The 20,692-nt window shown below is 36.3% G+C and overlaps 1 protein-coding gene across 1 annotated transcript; it reads left to right on the top strand.

Moving 5' to 3' along the window:
- Nucleotides 1-14,209: 14,209 nt before the first annotated feature.
- Nucleotides 14,210-16,108, top strand: LOC128877459 (tigger transposable element-derived protein 1-like). The gene is made up of 2 exons (XM_054124778.1): nt 14,210-14,271; nt 15,220-16,108. Exons 1-2 carry the CDS (start codon nt 14,210-14,212, stop codon nt 16,106-16,108), a joined length of 951 nt encoding a protein of 316 aa, XP_053980753.1.
- The last annotated feature ends 4,584 nt before the right edge of the window (nt 16,109-20,692 follow it).

Raw genomic sequence — 20,692 nt, 5'->3', positions numbered from 1 at the left:
TTAAAATATATTGCATTTTATTTAAACAGAATATTACCCCTTTACCCGATACCACATATGTAGATATATTTTTATATATTTTAAAGAGAAACCGTGAATTCAGGTCGAAACTCTTGCATCACGTTTAAAACGGACTATAGTGTCTTCAAATTGGATATAATCAGCACGCTGTAATAATTATAAACCATTTATTCATTTATTTCTCCTACAAGGCGAATCATGCAAAACAAGAAGCGATATTTTGCAATAAGTGGTTTACGGAGCCTTACATAATATTAAGAATATTAATAAAAAATGATCAACAGTAATTATTGTTAGGTAATTAAAGAACAGATTAAAACATATATCATTGACATATTGAATTTATCACAATAACCTAAACAAAAAAATTCCTAAACGTGTAAAAAGTATGTAATCTCGTAAAGCTCTTTTTCTATTCGGTTGTCCAGAAAGTTCGTGCCAATTTTTAAGAAACATTCAAAGACACGTTTGAATTTCGATATATATTTATTGAATTATATGTATATGTACCATTTGTTCCACAATTTTTCCACTTTTTAAGGGATGTCCACGTGTTATTTGTTTTCAACCATTCCGATATACAGGGTGTCCCAAAAGTCGGGGAGGAGCCGGAAATGGGGGGTAGCTGAAACGATTCTGAACAACAATTTCCTTTGCAAAAATGTCGGATGGGGCTTCGTTAAGGAGATATTAACCGAAAACTCCGACCAATCAGAGCGCGCGTAGACCGTTCGAGCGGCCGCGGTAGCGAAGGCTATGCGCTAGGCGGCAGCGCTTGTACGCGAACAAGTGACTCGACGTGCATCGAAGGACATTGACGCTGCCGCCTAGCGCGTACCCTTCGCTACCACGGCCGCTCCAGCGGTATACGCGCGCTCTGATTGGTCAGGGTTTTCACTTAATATCTCCTTAACGAAGCCTCATCCGACATTTTTGCAAAGGAAATTGTTGTTCAGAATCGTCTCAGCTACCCCCCATTTCCGGCTCCTCCCCGACTTTTGGGACATCCTGTATTCAGACCTGTACCGCCTACTAAAAATCAGCATGGACTTTCCAGACAACCCAATATGTCCATCTTCTTTTAATACTTGTTTATTTTTCCGAATTTGGACAAATAATACTCAACATGACGTCGAAGAAAGTACTATAATGCAATCGTCTCTGTTAATTTTCCTAATATGTTTTCTATTTTTATTCCTTCCTCTTTTAGATACCACTACTACTAGTCGTGTACCCCCCTCCCCGCACATTTCGCAACTGGTTCTTGCACTCAATTGTGCGACGAATGTCAAAAACGCTGAATATACGTAAAACTGGTACATAAACTACGAGTGATTCGTGTTATATTGAACGAAATACGTACTGATTTACAAGATAATGTACTCTACCAGCTGCGATTTAAAGATCAGAGGTATTATTGGGACCTGATTCGTATTTGAATAGAATAATGCGGTAATTATATACCCGCGGAATTCGTAGACGGAGAAATCGTGTATAAAAGAAAGTTTGTGGCTAGATGATGTATTCTAGAAGTTGCGGAGCCAATGATCCTTGCAGCAAATTAGTGGTCCATGTCGTGGAACCTGCTCCCTGTTCTTCGAGTAGAAATGAACAAACCTTTATTCGAATAATAGATGACGAAAAGCTAGTTATAGCAATTTCGTAATAACACTCGTTCTATGAAGCAGTTACATCTTTATTTGCTCATTGTAAAATATTTCAATCTGTAATTCGAATTTTACATTTATTCTACGCGTACCTTTTGAGGAAATCGATTTTCTTGTGTATAGTATATTCTTAAAGAAAAAGTTTCAAAAATTTACATGCAAAATTTTATATTTGAATTCTGTAAGTTAACGAAACCAATACATGTTGTTTGAAAAAAGTGACGGTCAGCCCTATTGTTACCGCAGATTGATTCAGCTTCAATTCAATTTTCAATTCAAAGGTTGAATTAAGTATGCATATATGCACATAAGGACCTTTTCGTACAAAAAGGTCGCCTGTATGGTCCTGATTCGATAGATAAAACGTAAGTATGATTTTCATTATATGCATATTAATTCCCAGTATATAAAAATTTAAACGCGTTTTTTCCGAAACTACGTTTTCTAAAATGTCGATCATAGTATCCTAAAAACTACTTGATCAATTGGTTCGAAATCTCACATGCATGTATTGCTATAGACCAAACATGCTACTGCAGCTAAAATGTTTATTTCATTATTGATGTTTGTTTTTGGTTTATTTCTTACGCTTTTTTTATTCTCTACACTTTACGTGTCACAAATGATATTATTAAAGGTGTGACGATAGTTTTAGTAGTAGAATGCCTCCCATCAAGATATCTTCTTACATACACCACTAAGATTGCATTACATTTTGTCTATACATAAGTATCATAAAATATTATAAAATAAATCTATTATAATCTATAATTTATTATAAATCTATTATAAAATAGACAATTAGAAAATCACATTTTTCATTAACTGAATACATTATTGTGAAACAACAATTAAAACAGTAGTAATACAAACCGAACTACAATTGCATATTGTTCGAAAGTAAAAGATATTCTTTGACAATGTTCCGATGTTTATATTAATTAATCTCTACTAGAGACAAAACATTCTTGTACATTTATTGACTTCATAAGATTAACTCATCACGAGGTCATCTGCAGGTCAACGTATAATACATGTCTGAATTTGTTTTTTCTTCTCGTCTACAATATTGTAATAATGAAAATATCCCATTCTATTTATAAAAATATCACTGAGCTTGAAATTTCAGAAAATATGAACTTGAGATAATCTTTTTGTTGGATATGCAAACCGTGAAGTTTGTATTTGCCGCTCTGACCAACAGCAGCGTCTCACTACGGAATTCATATAACCTAGGAGTTAACCTCGTGTGTTTTTCCTTATACGATTTATTCCTTAGTTTTTATTTTATCAAACTGTCCCATGTGTACTATCAAATATATTATTAAAGCATTATGAAACTAGAGCATCTCCTTTTACGCATTACATACACAACACTTGTTATCTCTCATCTTATGTTCTCCTCCAAACCAAACATTTTCTTCTTGTAACGTTCCTTCACATCATTTAAAGCAACAGAGATATTTTAGATACAAATCTTAGGTAACTCATCCTGTATATTACTATGAGCTGATGTTCATGTATCATTCGTCGCAATTAGAAAAATATGAATCTATCCTCGTGAAATTAATGATAGCACACGTGTGCTGTCATTTTGTCGAAGTATAAATCATAATAATATATGTGTGTGAAGTTAGCCCCGCACTTTTCGAATTTTTAGTTTTTCTTTTTCGTGCCGTATTGTGCTATATTTGTGCTGAATTGTGCCGTAAATAAGAGATCGATAACATCAATAACAATTAAGAAAAGAAATAAGCGAAATAAGCCAAAGCTATCGGCAAAGATCAAACAATGTGGGAACTCCATGATAAATGCACACTTTCAATCTCGAGCTTGTGCATCTATCGAGGCATTACTGCACTCCACTACCCGCGAGCGCGTGCAAATGTAAATGCAAATTCTTAACGTCTGATTCCTAACTTTGCCAACGCTGCGAAATCTGGCGATCTGACGAGATTTTGTAATTAGGAAAAGTTGTTGTGCTAGTATAGCACAATCCAGCACAGTCAAAGAAAATTCGGAAAAATCAAAATTTTTAATCACCGCCACCTGTTTTTGTTAATTTTTATTGACCCTCGAGCTAATCTCAATTTTTAACGCACGCGTCTCGTGTATTGTAAGTACCACAATTTAGCACAACTTGCAGAATTCGATTATCTATCGTCGTTCGCAAATTGTACGAATATTAAATTTTTTATTCCTTAAAATTCAACATTTTTTGTCTGCAAAGTGAATAGAGATATCGAGTTTCTATCAATGGCACAATGTAGCATAAGTTAGTACAAATCTTTTTATGAAAAAAAAGTTTGTTTCGGCAAAAGTGCGGGGCTAGTATAGTTTTGGTTTTATTTCTATTCCTAATTGTTATTGATGTTATCGATCTCTTATTTACGGCATAATTCAGCACAAATATAGCACAACACGGCACAAGAAAGAAAAACTCAAAATTCGAAAAGTGCGGGGCTAACTTCACACACATTAGTAATATCATCTATTTCAGCGGAAGGTAAAAAACGTAGCCTATAATCACGATAGACATTGTGAGAGAGAGTTTGTATTGGGAGAAAGACATTAATGAGGGAGAACAGGGACACGAATTGATTTCCAGATGCCATTCAATGAATTGTGGGATACCCTGCAGTGATTATAGCGTCGCTTCAACGGACCGAGCGGTGGACTAAGAAACAAAATGTTAGAATTACGGGCTCCCGGTGCCACTTATCGGGTCCTCAATCTAGCGTGTACACGACAACAGTAGTCTTGCGCAACCTATTCGAACCACCTTCGCGACCTCGCGCCTGATTGCATCCATCGGAGCACGAATTATCGTCGGTAACTAACACGCATGATTGAGCGATCACCGACTCTCTGCCCGGGACGACGGAGCGCGATCGTGAGCTCCCGATCATCGCTGGGATCTGTTCTTGTGGACGTGTGTGGTCGTTACTTCCTTCGATAGCCTTCTTCGCGGACGGTAGCACTGACTGATTGCTCTCTAACGGTGGGTTACTGATTGAAACGATTCGGAGATACTATGCGCGGTACATTTGTTTCGAATGGCCGCCGTCTATCCTTCTCGGAATGAACGACAAAAAGATCGGAATTGAGCCATGCAACCAAGAAAACAGAATCACGATCATGAACTTTAACATGCCAAGAGCTATGGCGATCACCGGAATACAATCTTCGTTTAGGCTGCGTCAATCATCGATTGACGACATATAATTTAAACAATTTTTTTCTTATGTTTAATAATATATAATTTGAAGATATAAAATAATTTTTCCAAATATTATTCTACGATGTTTTTTTAGACAAACTAATTTCACTTCAATCACCTTCACTTGCGTTTTTTGTTAATATTATCAGTGTCGTCTTAACATATGGGAACGCTTGGCACTTGCCCGCGGGCTTCACAAACTAAGGGGCCCCATCCCAATTTGTGCAACATTGAACCAGAAACGGGGGTATTCATAAATATGAATATGAATAAATTCACATCACGCGGATTTATGAATATGAATATGAATAAATTCACATCATGCGGATTTGTGAATATGAATATAAATAAATTTATGAGTAAAAATGTGAATAACGCGTTATTCACATTTTTATTTATAATTAACTCTTCATTAAATAATGTTAATCACCTACTTACATCGTTTACTATCCCACACAGAAACGTTTTCACTCCAACCAAATGGGTAATTACAAAAATTATGTAATTTATGCGAATAAAACAATAATTGTTGTTACTATTATAAAAAACATTATAGTTGTGTTACTAAACACGTATACGAAACTCTGGAATATGTATAAGTACCTTGGATAATAAATTAATGACACACTCTCTTAAGCTGGCAGGACCAAATTATTGTTTGTGGTACAAATTAGTATAAAATAATTACTAATTACTAATTACTAATTACTAATTAAATATTCCACTAAGTCGGATATGAATCTGCTGATTCGATTCTGCCAGCTTAAGAGAGGTTTACAATTCGCTTTGTCGACCAGTAGCCACCGTATATCACATGTTGTCATGTTTCTCAAGATACCGACAAGCTTGATGGCAAACTTAAGCGATGGGGAAATTGAAGAATAAACTTACTAAATTTTTGTACTTACTTTTATCCAAGTCTGCGAAATTAATTTTTTTCTCCCTGTATCATTATTTTTATTCGGTATTCTTACAACCAAAAGGTGTTAATGAAAGTATGTCATTAATTCATTATCCAAGGTGCTTATACATATTCCAGAGTTTCGTATACGTGTCTATTAACACAACTATAATGTTTTTTATAATAGTAACAACAATTATTGTTTTATTTGCATAAATTACATAATTTTTGTAATTACCCATTTGATTGGAGTGAAAACGTTTCTGTGTGGGATAGTAAACAATGTAAGTAAGTGATTAATGTTATTTAATGAAGAGTTAATTATAAATGAAAATGTGAACAACGCGCTATTTATGAATAAAAATGTGAATAACGAGTTATTCATATTCATATTCACAAATTCGCGTGATGTGAATTTATTCATATTCATATTTATGAATATGAATAATTATGAATATGAATACCCCAATCTTTGCATTGAACACATTTGTGGCGGTTTTCGTCACTAAAATTTGGCATTGCCTCGTAGGCTCTAGGATCTTTTTCTTGTAGTATTTAATATCAAAATGAAATAAATCCAATAACGGGCTTAGTGCACTAAGTTGTCCGAGGACCCACAATGCTGTTAAGACGGCTTTGGTTATTACCACTGTTACGGGAAGATAATTTTTTTCAACTACACTAAAATACGGATCAAAGACAGGTGGTTTGAAAAAAAAGCACTTCTAAGTCAACCGAGAAAAATATACATCTTTGCATAGTAATCAGAGGAAAGCAATAACGATTGGAGTTCTATTATATAATCGATTTATAACGTGGGTGTTCTACATATTATATGAACCGCATATTTTCTATTATAATACTGTATGTACACACAGAAGCGTAATTTTAATGCACACAGAATTAAATTTGAAAGATTGCACTATTATGATAGTAAATGCATGGTTGAACGTACAAGATGAAGCACTGAAGAAAACATGACAGAAAATTTTTCTGCATGAAATAATTGTTAAAGAAAATGAAGACCTAGAATTGAACAAAAATGAGATAAATGAACTCATTGCAGGGTCACATAAATACCAGAATGCAACGATTGTGATAAGCCTAGAGTAATAGGATGGTATCGATCTACTTCAAATTGCAATAATTTGAAATTTAGCACATTATTTCGACGATGTTATTTTGCAAAATGTTTTAAATAATGACAAAAAAAATAAATAGCTAAGATAACAATAGTGACAAAACTGTATCACCTGGTTTCGAAGTACTTTCAACTTTCAAAGAAGCTTATTTTTAAATGACTTGAAGCCAGAAGGAAATGTAATACCACAAAACTCGTTATATTGAAATTATTAGAAGAAGGCAATTTAAAATTGATTTTGGCGCCAATCATAATTAGAACTAATGTATGGTAGCTGAGGGCGGTACTATACAGGATGTATTATGTGAGTGTGGTTGGTATCTGAGAGACTAACAAGTATCGTTTGATATCAGTATGAGAGAATGTAGAGAGAACTTGTATTAAGTTTATTATTTTCCTTATTGTATTACTTTTACTTTACTTATTCAAAAACCAAATATAATAATGAATATCTTTTAACATAAAGTTGAAGTAAGGTTTATTCAAATCCATTCTAAAATCCAGCAGAAATAATTATATGATTTAGCTTCCAACAAAATTTGAAATTCTTAAGATTTGTTAAGTAGTTTAATTTCGTTAATAAATGGAGGATTGAGAAGTCTCTTTCTATGTCGTATATATAGCATATGAAGTTATTTATATACATATGTACTCATTTTACTTTATTTTATTTGAAATATTCAATAAAATTCAGTGCTAATCACTTTTTTTTCTGTTATGTGAAACTCACTTATCCGATCACCTTTGTTCCCCAATTAGTTTATATAATCTAATCTTAAATTTTACTAATGCTCTATTTCGACTAATACACTCTTAAATTGAGGATATACTTTCCGTTTAAGCGATAGACATCGTCATTGACGGGTCGTAGCGACTAGCCTATAAAACATACAATTTCATGTCGCTTACCGGAGAAACGAGTCTGTCGGCTCCATATCTGACACGTGGGTGGAGCTTTGTTTCTAACATCTTTATAGTTGGATGAAGACGAAAGACTTCGGTAGCCACAGTCCGGAAGTATGCGTACACCCGCGACTTACGTGGTCACAACGTTATTGCATCCTATCGATATTAAATTGCACATAAATGGTCGGTAATCTACGACAACGAGCAATCATTGGTCTTCTACTCCTTCGCAGCATGCACGTACGCAATTGTGTACAGGGTGTACAAAAATTAATGATCATCACTTTCAGGGGTTATTGTACACATCTGGCTCGATGAATATTTGCAAAAAAAAACCGTCCGCAAAATCTATTATGAACTCGAAATTTAAGGTCAAAGTTTTTTTTAATTTAAAAAAATTCTACTTGAGGGTAGGTAAAAAGCACCAAAAGAGGTAAACTTTTGGGTGTTTGAGTTTGAACGAGTTTTATTTATTAACTTACACGGTTTACTCTACTTTGTACGATAACCACACTTATATAATTTAATAAAATACTTGAATTTTTTATCACAGGCAAACCAATTTTAAAATATCTTAACAACAGTGACGGTACTGGCATCGACGGGAGCTATTTTAACGTTAATATAAATCAATAAATAAATTTTATAAAGTTCACACAAAACTCCCTTTGAATAGGATTAGTAGAAAACACGTCAGAATCGTTTTTTATTTTGTCGACATCAAACAAAACTCCTAAAGTATGCTTCATTTTTCAGTCGCCACCCCAGAAAAATTCCTTTTTGGATTCAATCAACCTAACGGGACGGTCCGTGATGTAAACGGTTCTAATTTCGACAGTTTTGTAATATTTTTATTATCATCCTGTAGAAATGTTTTAAAAACTTCAAGTAACAAGAATATGTAAAAAAAGAGTCTTCATATTTTTTGAAAGGAATGTATAATTACTGGACTTCTCAGAACAACCAAACTATAATTGTCGCATTGATACGAAAGATTTGTTAAATTATGACGTTACTTGAAAAAAGGATAATATTGTTGCTTTGGCCTTTATTGTATGGCCTTTCATATAGTTCTACGATATCAATAGGTTTTTATACATAAATGAGATTCATACTCATAGTCTTAATTATAATTTTTTATTTCATAATATATTTTTCTACATATTATGTATACTATAATTTTATGTTTGTGCGTACTTTTCTACTTATAAACTATATCTTTAATTTTTCTATTCTAGTATGTGTTTGTCTGATGATGATTTCAAAAATAAGGACGAAACGTTTTACACTTTTTTTAAATGTACGAGTCACCAAAATATTTGTTCTCGTACAATAGGTACTAGATATAATCTCTACATTTCAATAGTCAATAATTTGTTAGGAGATGATTTTATTCAATAACACTTTTCATATGATCTATCATATTATAAATTAACTATATAATATACAGAGTGGGGCAATAACTATTTGCACCTCAGATATCTTCGAAACTATAAGTTTCACTGAAATATTTGCTGAAATAAACTTGCACAGTACGAAGGGAGCTATTCGGTGGCGATAATAGTTTGCAGGTGGAGCTACTTCGGACATTTGAAGGTCACTTTCCTTTTTTTAAATGGATTGGCATGTTTTTGCTTCTATATCATGATAGAGGATCTTAAAACCAGTTCAACGACCTAATATAAGGTCATTAAAGGTCATAGATATGTATATATACATAGATACATTGTAACAAAAATCAGGTTGAAGACTTAGAAAAGGTTCGTACTTCAATGTACTAAAATTACAAGTAAATTAATATCTACACCCAATATATTTTTTCGAAAAATATAAAATAATACATCTTGAAATGGCGAGAATTTTTTTATCTTAACCTTGACAATCGCCAAAATTGGTACAACACATTTGACAATCGCGACAGAAAGTTGTATGAAATCTTTATTATTTCGAAAGTCGAGAAGCTCTATAAAAAAGGATCCCTATAGTGAAAACAATTGGAGAAAAGATGACTTGATTTGATAGTGTTAGAGAAGGTGAAGTTACTTGGATAGGACAAAATACAAAATACAAACCTTAACATTAAAAAGCTTAATGTTCTCTGAGATGTAATGATACACTGAATATTATAATATACTATTTTTATAAAATAACTTCTATTAAAAATTATTTTACGCTAACTATAAAAAGTTAGATGAATACTTGCAAAATCATTTAGAGTCACTAGTTCTGTCTATTGAAAATATTACTGATCGCAAAGGGTTAATTTTTTTTCGCGATGAAATTCGGAATCAATCGATGATATAAGATAATAGAAAGCAATATAAAGCCTTTTAATAAGCGATATTGTACGTATAGATTTTTACAAATAATCGAAATTTTGATAGTATTAATAAAACTTCATTCAGAACCACGACTGCATCGCTCGATATGAGTAGATTCTCTTTGGTGGTAGCGAAGGTACGAATACATACGAGGATGACTGTACGTTTGCGCGATAAACGCGCGAGAGGCCGCTGATCGTGTCTCGCACGTCCGCAAGAAGGATTGATTTATCACACGCCAGGAGACAGATTGCCGTAAGACGCTCGCCAGTTCGACTTCGGAGTTGTAAACGTAGTTGGTAAGAAGCGAGAGAGAAAGACAACGGAAAAAGGATTGAATGGAGTAGAACGAGAGAGACACCGAGGGAATTCCGCTCAGAAGCGGATAGCCGAAGCTCTCTGTCACCCCAGCGACTCACTTATCTCGCTCTTTTGGTCTAGCCAGTTCTTAGGTGAGTCTAGAACGTAGTAAATGGAACGAACATGCTGCCCGGACGATAAAGGGTTGGCGAATACACCAGATCCAGGCTCAAGAACCCCTCGTTCGCAGGAATTCCCTTTCTTGCGGCGGATCAACTAGATATTTCTACCTCCAGTTCGTAAAGATCTTAATTTAGTTTGTTTTTTTCAGGTTTTAGTAATATCGAGCACTGTAGTATCTGCAGACTATTCGAGCCAATCAAAAGGAATAACCGTTTTACATAGCATTGATGCGGTCTGATCTACGTTAGACTATGTACACATTTTGCTGATATTTACATTGATTCATTAATTGAATGAATAAAGGTTTATAATTAATAAATTAATACCATCTGAAATATATATATTCCTTTTTGTTACACCCTCTCCCTTTCTTTTTCTTTATTCATTTGAAAAATAAGGAGTCTGTGTATACGAAGAAGAAAGTTGTGCCCGATGTTTGCCCAAATTCGATTATTTGTGAAAATCTATACATATAATATCGCTAATTAAAAGACTTTCTATTGCTTTCTATTATCTTACATCATCGATTGATTTCGAATCTCATCACGAAAAACTGTCGCTGGTTTTGAGTTGATAAAACTTGCGAATGAAAATAATGCAAATCTTTATCGTGGATTTTAAAGCTGTTAAAAATTAAAGGGAGCGAATTAAAAAGCGGCTGTGAAACACTGATTTTGTACATGCGGAAACCATTTTTCTTCCATCTGAATTTTACCTACTCGATTGGTTGAAAATAGTTTTTTGGGATACGTTTAATTGCTTAGCAAGCTTTTGCTGTTGCACAGAGTTCTGATCAAGCAATGTTTGTCAGTCATCGATATCTATCTCCTGAAAGTGTTCAGAACATCACTCAGACATTTGCATCACCAATTCGAAACAGTTTAAACTACATTCTGCACGTCCTTTCGGTTGATATACGAAGATCGATTAAATATAAACGAGAGTTTAATTTACGAAGTTTTCTATTTGCTATAATAAAAATACCAACTACATATTACTTTTCTATATAACCGCTTCCCTTACAAACGCATTTTTCCCACCATATCAGATGTTTTATGGTGCTATGGTGTATTGCATCTTCACGATTGAAAAATTAAATTACGATGCTTTGCACAATCGATGCATGTACCTTACTTGTTGCTCCGACATGATGAGGAAATAAATCCGCAGAGACCAAGTCAAGAGTTGGGAAGCTTCACTGTCATAGAATTTTTTGTGCGAAATTCGCAAATACTAAGAGCAGCAAAAAACCATGACTGATCTCTCCATAGTTTGGATCATTTCGTCCTGATTTTTCTATAGAACCATTTCAATACTGCTAGATTTTGATGAAACCAAGGAAACAAAAACAAAAACAGATTGCAGTACACGAAAAGCAAAACTTGATATTCATGCATTCCACACTAGAATCTCACACGATGTAAATCGCTGTTAGCAGAAAAGTAATTTTACAAAAAAATGTAGCAGTTTTTAGAACACTATGTCTCGATCGAACTTAAGGAGGCTCTACAGTTACGCTGTAAGTCAATATTCATAGAGTTACTATTGTCGCTTGATTCACGTAGTAGTAGATCTGGCATAGTATTCAAAATATTACAATGGTTCGCAATTTTATATCAAACTAAAAAAAAATTATGTTAAACATTGACTTTTAGTCGTTATTATATCTGTTATATTTATATTGTATCATAAAGTAATATAAATCAATTATTTTCAGACAAACTACAGTACTGTTTGTATTTGAACGCGCGTTTTCTAACCTCTCGTACAGCGTGCCAGATCATCCATACTATGTCAATAGCAGAAGACAAAACGCATTATCTTAGTATTCTTTAATTTATTATTAATACTACAAGTACCTTCGGAGTATTTTGTAAATTAATATATGTTCTTTAGATAGTTTTCTATTATGCATACAATTTTCGATCCAATCTCGGCGTCAATTAGTTTGTAGCACCTAATTGAGTGTGTTAAAAAACGCATTTTCCCATAAGAGTCCACGTTAAAAAGTGAAAAATTGAAACATTTATTTCTTAGCTTTTAGATACTCTAGCCTTTCCAAAATTTGTGTGGGTGTTTTTGTGATAAAATCTAACCCGTACACAAATTTTTATAATTTTCTTGGCGTTATTTCTATTTGCACTAGAGCCTCCTTAACGTTGATGCGCTATTTGAACAGTCCTGGAACTTTTTGAACAACCCTCGTAAGTTTAGTCGCCTATCTCCCTCGCGAGAACGACTCTTTTCCTCGAAAAAGCCAGCTACCTAACCCTGGGGGCACACTTCCAGTAAACCTGGACCGTGTATGGGTCTCCATAGGGACAGGTTGTCGGGTTCGGCGGAGGAATCAGGTGACGTTGACTTTGTGGAAGATAAGCAGGTTCAAGGACCAGTGTCCAGCAACCATCGTTTACTCCGCGAATGGCACGTTCCGCGTAGCTGTAAGAACGCAACGGAGAAAATGATGACAGTGGCGAAGGTACGGCGGAGGTAGACTGTGTTCAAGACTTTCCGTAGAAAGATAACAACTTGATAATGACCACGGTGACCATGGTGACCCAAAGTCTTGGAAGATAACCGAACGACACCGAACATCTCGAGTTGGGGCCCCGCGGCGGTATTTGGATCCTTGTCGGGAGTACGCGCGAGGATCATTAATGTGATTAATGCTGATGGAAGACTCCGATAGCGCTGATTTATCGATGTCACTGGCAACAGATCCGAGACGGTGACGAGATAAATGGTGGATGCGTCCTCTTACGCCTTTCTTCCTACTCTCGATGCGATGCCCGCGAAATAGAGCTGATCAAGAGTGAATACCAATAGACTGCGGCTCGATATGTCGATTACAGGCCATTGGTCGGAGATTCATCCTATTAAAATGTTCTTGGAAAATGTAATGAACCTGTACCTTGTCGTTCAGATTCACTTCCGACGTAAAGAGGACAGCGATAGAATGATATTAACTAGTCGAGCGTGAAATTTAGTTTTAAAAAACCCCAACAGTGAGCGGAATTAAAATCAAGCGATGACGTGTATACGCGTCGAATGCACCGTAATAGAGATTTGGTTTGGAGTTGTATACACGTCAAACACGCTTAACTAGTTAATCTGATTATATACAGTAAAACCTGTTTTTGTGCGGTCCTTTTTTATGCGATTTTGTTTTTGTGCGATTGGTGTGTGTGATTTTTTGGTAATTATAGAGAACAGGTACATCCTCACCGATTTCGATGATTTTTGAATATGTTGTAGAAATCAACATTTTGAACAACTTTTTCCTATACATATAACCGTCGCTCGGCCTTAGTTTCCGAGATATTTGCAAAATACCATTGCTACTACACAATGAATATTGCGTATAGCTACGCGTCCGTGACAGCGTGTGTGTAAGCGTTGAGTCGTCGATTGTTTAGGCTCGGAATACACGTCCGCGTCTGTGAGTCTGTATGCGTTAGCTATCATTCGCCGGTCGGCTCGTGTTTCAATCTGTTCGAACTCATTCATACATATGAAGTAGCGCATGATCTTTATTCGTACAGTAAAAAAATGGGGGTCCGGGGGCTTGGGGGCGACGCCCCCAACAACGAGTACTGCAGCGCACCACGCAGGTGTGTACACGGTTAGCCTGGGGGATGTTTATAGTTTAACGGGGGGTCGAGGGGCGGCAGCCCCCCAGCATGCACATAGTTTTGAATTGAAGCTGAAAACTTTTTACAAAATGTAAAAAGCATACATTTCAAAACGATATGCATGCTGGGGGGCTGCGCCCCCCAGACCCCCTGCCTAACGGGGGACTGCGCCCCCTCGACCCCCCGCTAAACTATAAACATCCCTCAGGCTAACCGCTTCGGCCCCAACCCCCGACCGGGGGCTAGCTCCCGAACCCCCATTTTTTTACTGTACGAATAAAGATTGTGCCTGGCTTCCGAAATTTAAAAACCAAGTGTAAACCTAACTTAAATCTAACTATTCTACTTCGTAGTTAATGTAATGGGTAAGGTTTAAAAAAATGTCATCTCTTGTTTCAATTTTCTTTATTAATGTTATCCGAAGTTGAGAACATTTCTGACATTATTTCAAAAAATTTCATTATACGATCATCCAAATCGTATTGTCGACGAAAAAAGTACTCCGCTAAATAGCCTACATAATGTGCTCGGCGAGTTCCATACTTCGGAATATTCGTTCGTACTTCTCGTCATACTCTTTCAATGTTTTGCGTGTGAGCATTTGTCTCCGGATCTACGAAATTGAGTTTATGGTTAACTCTTAAGTGCTGAAATCCTTCTTTGTGGAGACAATCGTACGCTTTCCAACAATCGCTAATAATAATTGTGCCAGGCTTGATCCAATTTCGGATCACTTCAAGTAGCGTTTCGGATGATCTGTTGGGAACTGGTACAATAAATATACATTTGCTGGAGCGTTCTATTCCTCCGAATATCCACTGGGCAGTTAACATCCTTCCTTTATTAAATTTTTGTTTACCAATTTTGACTTCTAGTGCGACGTATTTTACTCAAACGTGCGAGTAAAATATATGAATCTCTTAATAGTGCAACAAACGACAGTAGTAAAAGAGCATCGTATTCGAGAAATATTGTAATAGAGAAGACGGAAAATGCTCTCGTGTTGTGGGTTAAAGATTTAATTAAAAAACGAATCCCCGTTTACAAAGAATTAATTCAAGAAAAAGCCAGACAGTATTTCAACCAACTAAAGGATTTAGAACCAAGTTCATCATCCTGTTTACGAAACGTGACATTTTCTGCGAGGAATGGCTGGTTTACTGGATTTTTACAACGGTACGCACTTCACAATGTGAAGCTACAAGGCGAGGCAGCGTCCGCCGATGAACCAGCTGCTATGAATTATCGCAAAGTATTAGCGGAAATCATTGATGATGGTGGATATTGCTCAGATCAAGTATTTAATGCAGATGAGACTGGGTTATTCTGGAAAAAGATGCCCAGCCGAACATTCATTGCGAAATATGAGAAAACTGCAAGTGGTTTTAAAGCGGAAAAGGATCGAATCACACTTCTTCTTTGCAGTAATGCCTCTGGTGCAAAGATGTTAACACCACTTATTATAAATAAAGCTTTATATAATAACCCGGAATCTATTACAGCAGATAAAATATATGCAGGGTTCCAGATTTCGAAAAAATTGGAAACGCATTTTCTTAAAAAAGATACCAATGCGGAAAGACGCTTAGAATTCCAAAAAGAGCTGAGATCATGCATGTCTCAGTATCGTGACGTTTACAAGCAATTGACCAGTCGACCGTCGTCACAAAAACTGATCACTGACTTTATGGTACCAAAAACAAATCAATTGAAATCCTATCTTCAAGCGACGAAAGCGATTTTCAACCAATTCATCACAAGAAGAAGATGCGCGTTTTGGATTACGACGAGTAGCAGTAAACTATTTAATGTATAATTTGAAAATTTCTCCATGTATATGTACAATGAAGAATTAAATAATTTTACAATTTCTTTAGGTCTAATTTAATTATTTAACTTAATTAAAAGCATTTTATCATCTACTTCATAAGTCATTGATGTTTTTTCTAAGTCCAACTTTTTTTATGCGGTCCCTATCCACCGCATAAAAAAAATTTTAGGTAGTATACCGGACAAAGTTGTTTATTGTATTACGCGCCTCTTTCTCGAGATCAACCTGTAGTACCCCCACTTCCCGCCGATATCGCCACAAACTTCAAAGCTAAAAATCAAAAAAAGGGCGGGCATCGCCTTCCAGGTCTGCACGCCCGTCATGCCTCATTCTTTCATTTTGTCCCGATTAGCCACGTTGTTAATGAGAGAATTTCTCTTTTATATCTCTATAAATGTTTCGCAAAAGGCATAAAGGAGATTTTTCCGATGTGAAAAATCAAAATAAGGATCTCGAGAGACGTCTTGAGAAGTTGAAAAAGGAAAATAGAAAGCTGAGGAGGAAAAAGAAGAGGAAGAGTCATCGTCGCAGGAATAGATCGAGTGACGCGGTTACTGACGAGTTGTCGTCGAGCGGATGTAAGATTGTTAGATTGTTTGTCTGATTTTTGTTCTAGTTTGCTGTTCTTGCCGGAGATAGTTTTCAGGTCTCTCCGAGACTCAAAAGGTTTTAAAGGTTTAGAGTGAGAAGAAAAAGAAGAATGCGTCGATTGGTTCGATATCTCGCAATTTGTTGACAACAGGCTCTAACCTGAAAAATGTCAAGTTTGTTCACTCGTAGGCACTAACCTACGAGTGTCAAACCGTAGGACACTCGTCAAACCGACGAGTGTCTTCGCTCCTCCAGTTCATAAAGATCTGGTGGTACGCTGCGAAGATGTTATTAAGGAGGGCCTGTCGGAGAAAATTAGAGTAGAGGTTGTGAAGAAATATCCACCTCCTAACAACTGTACGTCCATTGATCCTCCTAAACTAAATCCTGAGTTCAAATTTGTTGTCCAGGAGTTGGTTCCGAAGAGGGATGACCGTATTCGGAAGAAACAGGAAAAGATTACTGTTTCTTTGGCTCTCGCAATGCAAGCAATGTCTATTGGTGTGAAGGGAAAAGACAATCCTGAAATGCCATCTTTAGTTAAATGTTTGTTCGATTTGATCCAGCTATTGGCGGATCTGCAGCACGATGAGTCTTTTGTTCGTCGAAGCTTGATATTAGCCAATATCAACGCATCTTTTCGAGACGCTGTCAACGCGTCAGACTGCGGAGATTTCTTGTTTCAGAACAATTTGGAAGAGGTGTTGAAGAATGCAAAAACGATGGAAAGCTCTTACAGAGATCTCAAAGTCGCTCAAAGATCGCAATCTTCGAAACAAGTAAAAAACTCGAGATTCCCGCCCTGTCAATCTCAAGTCAGGAATTATCCAGCGGCGTCGGACGGGCAGAAGCCGAGGTATCACTTGTTATAAAAGAAGCAGCCGCAATCTTTCCAGAAACCTCGCTACCAGAGACGCGATCACGATCGGAATCGAGATCGCGAACACTTGAGGAGACGTTAGAGCTTGGTGTAAGCCTTATAGCCGGTAGACTCGGTCTCTTTCAAGGTAAATGGTAAGATATAACCACTGACGAAAAAGTTTTGTTTTGGATGAGGGGTTATAAAATCCTTTTTTGCTCGAAAATTAAGCAGATCGAGCCCCGAGTTTTCGGAATTTCACAATTAACGAAAGATTTAAAATCAGTCAATTAATTGACGAATTAATAGTTAAAGGTGCAGTTCAGATGTGTCAGTCGAGTGAGGGACAATTGTCTCGAGTTATTTTCTAGTTCCTAAACCGGATGGATCCAGTAGGTTTGTTCTAAACTTGATGGCTCTGAATCAGTTTGTTGAAACCACTCAATTTTAAACTAAAAGATGATCGAACGGCCTCAAAGTTATTAAGTCCCGATCCTTTCTTGACAACTCTTAATCTTAAGGACGCCTATTATACAATTCCGATCCATGTATCTCATAGGAAGTATTTCCCCTTTTGGCTTGTCAACTGCGCCTTGCGTGTTTACTAAAATCTTAAAACCCGTAGTAGCTTACTTACGCCAGTCGGGTTTCATTTCGGTCATTTACATTGATGACATTCTTTTAATAGGAGACTTATTTGAACAATGCTCAATTAATGTAACGAAACCTAGTTTGTTTCTCGAATCTTTAGGTTTTGTCATTAATAAAAAGAAAAATCAGATGACACTTGAATTACCGACGGAAAATAAACTTCGGCTCAGAAGCGAAATCAGAAAGATCATAGTAAACCAAGAATATAAGATTAGAGATTTCGCTAAACTTGTGGGCACTTTAGTTTCGTGGTGTCCAGCGATAAAGTACGATATGGTTTATACCAAGGCATGCGAGAGGGCAAAATATCTCGCTCTTCGTGAGAATAATGATGATTACGAGGGTCTTATAGCTATCACTTGAGATGTTATGGATGAACTTGAGTGGTGGAAGGCGACTGGTTCGATGTCTCCTAACTCAATTAGAAATTCGTTGTTCGATCTTGAATATTTACAGACATCTCGCTCCTAGGCTGGGGAGCTTTCTGCAAAAGTACAAACGAGAGAACGCACAGTCGCTGGTCGTCGCAAGAGAAAGCTCGACATATAAATTTTTTGGAGTTGTCTGCAGCATTCTTTGATTTGAAATCTTGTGCAGATCATTTCTACGATAAACAGATTTTGCTCCGAGTTGATAATACGACCGCGAATTCTTACATAAACAGAATGGGCGGCGTTCAGTTCGAGAATTTGAATAGATTGTCTAAAGACTTATGGAAGCCTTTTTTCTTTTACGCCTTTCCACCATTCTCGATCATTCTGCGAGTCTTGGAAAAATTTAAGAATGAGAAATCAAAGGGTATTGTTGTGGTACCTGAGTGGCCTTCTCAACCGTGGTTCCCTATTTTTCAGTCCCTGTTAATCTCAAAACCGATAAAGTTTAGACCTAATTCGAATATAGTTGTTTGCTCCAATAGGAACGGGTTGAAATTTTGGAAGAACCTTATCCTGGTTCCAGGAGTCTTGTCTGGATGAGCTTCGAGATGAAGGAGGTTCCAAAAGATTCAATGAAAATATTGTTGGCATCGTTCAGCGACTCATCATGGAGACAATATGATTCCGCTTTGAGGAAATGCTGGTTTTTTTGCCAAACGAGAAAATCAGCCCGTACTCAAATTCTGTTCCAGATGTTTTAACTTTTCTGACAGAAGCATTTGGAAAATAAGATTCTCAGGCCACATTGAAGTCCTATAGATCCGCTATTTCGTTGCTCGTAGGGCCAGAGCTAGCTCAGGATTTTAGGTTAAAAAGATTTTTCAAGGCGATGAGTAGATTGAGGTCGTCGAGGCCTAAGTATAGTTCAACTTGAGATCCGAAGATGGTTTTAGATTATTTAATTACGTTGCTGCCAAATGAGAAAATGAACTTGAGAGACTTGTCGTTAAAACTTATCATCTTGCTCACTCCTACTACGGGTCATCGCATGCAAACCTTTTCGTTAATAAAATTAGAAAATATTCAGCGTAAAAGTAATGCATTAGAAATAAAGATTCCTACACATATAAAAACATCAAGCAAAAACAGGGATCAACCCGTATTGGTGCTCCCTTTTTTATTCAGCAAACGTCAAAGTTTGTGTTGCTTCGGCTCTGGAGTGTTATATCGCGAGGACCGTGAGTATTCGGGGATCAGAAAGTTCGCTGTTCGTATCGTTTAAAAAACCGTTTGGGGCTGTTTGGAGCTCAATCTCTTAGTCGTCGGATCAAAGAAGTTCTGGATAAAAGCGGGTTAGACACAAATATTTTCACCGTTTATTCCACGAGACACGCGTTGACTTCGGCGGCGAAGAGAAAGGGACTTAATTTAAATACTTTAAGACGAACTGGACTTTAAGTTGAACTGTTAACTCCTAAACTTTTGCAAAATTTTATAATTTACCGTTATTGAATCCTACTGATTCTTTTGCTAACACGACATTAGGTGATTAAAAAAGATAGTTGTGTTTGAAGTAGAGAAAAATGTTCTATTCTTTATATGTAAAAAAGTTCTGGGTAAAGTAATGCTTATAAAGGCTCTTTTTTGCTTTACTTTCGTTTTATCGCCGTAACATGCGTTGAACATCTACAGGTTGATCTCGAGAAAGAGGCGCGTAATACAATTATATGATTAAACGAACTTACCTAAGTGAAGTTCTATCATAATTGTATGAAGCGCCTCTTTCGAGATGATCAACCCCACCCTATAAATCCCTAAATCAATCTTTCGTCATTGACACCCATATAATTGTTACGGCGTAGCTTTGAAATAATGAGGCATGACGGGCGTGCAGACATGAGAGGCGATGCCCCCTCCCCCTTTTTTGATTTTTAGCTTTGAAGTTTGTGGCGATATCGGCGGGAAGTGGGGGTACTACAGGTTGATCATCTCGAAAGAGGCGCTTCATACAATTATGATAGAACTTCACTTAGGTAAGTTCGTTTAATCATATAATTATATGTAAGAATTTATAAAATTTTCGAATATTTTTTT

This window comes from Hylaeus volcanicus, chromosome 5, assembly GCF_026283585.1.
Source record: "Hylaeus volcanicus isolate JK05 chromosome 5, UHH_iyHylVolc1.0_haploid, whole genome shotgun sequence".
Taxonomy (NCBI): Eukaryota; Metazoa; Arthropoda; class Insecta; order Hymenoptera; family Colletidae; genus Hylaeus; species Hylaeus volcanicus.
Note: the sequence above shows the minus strand (reverse complement) of the source record. Positions and strands in the feature narration are given on the sequence as shown.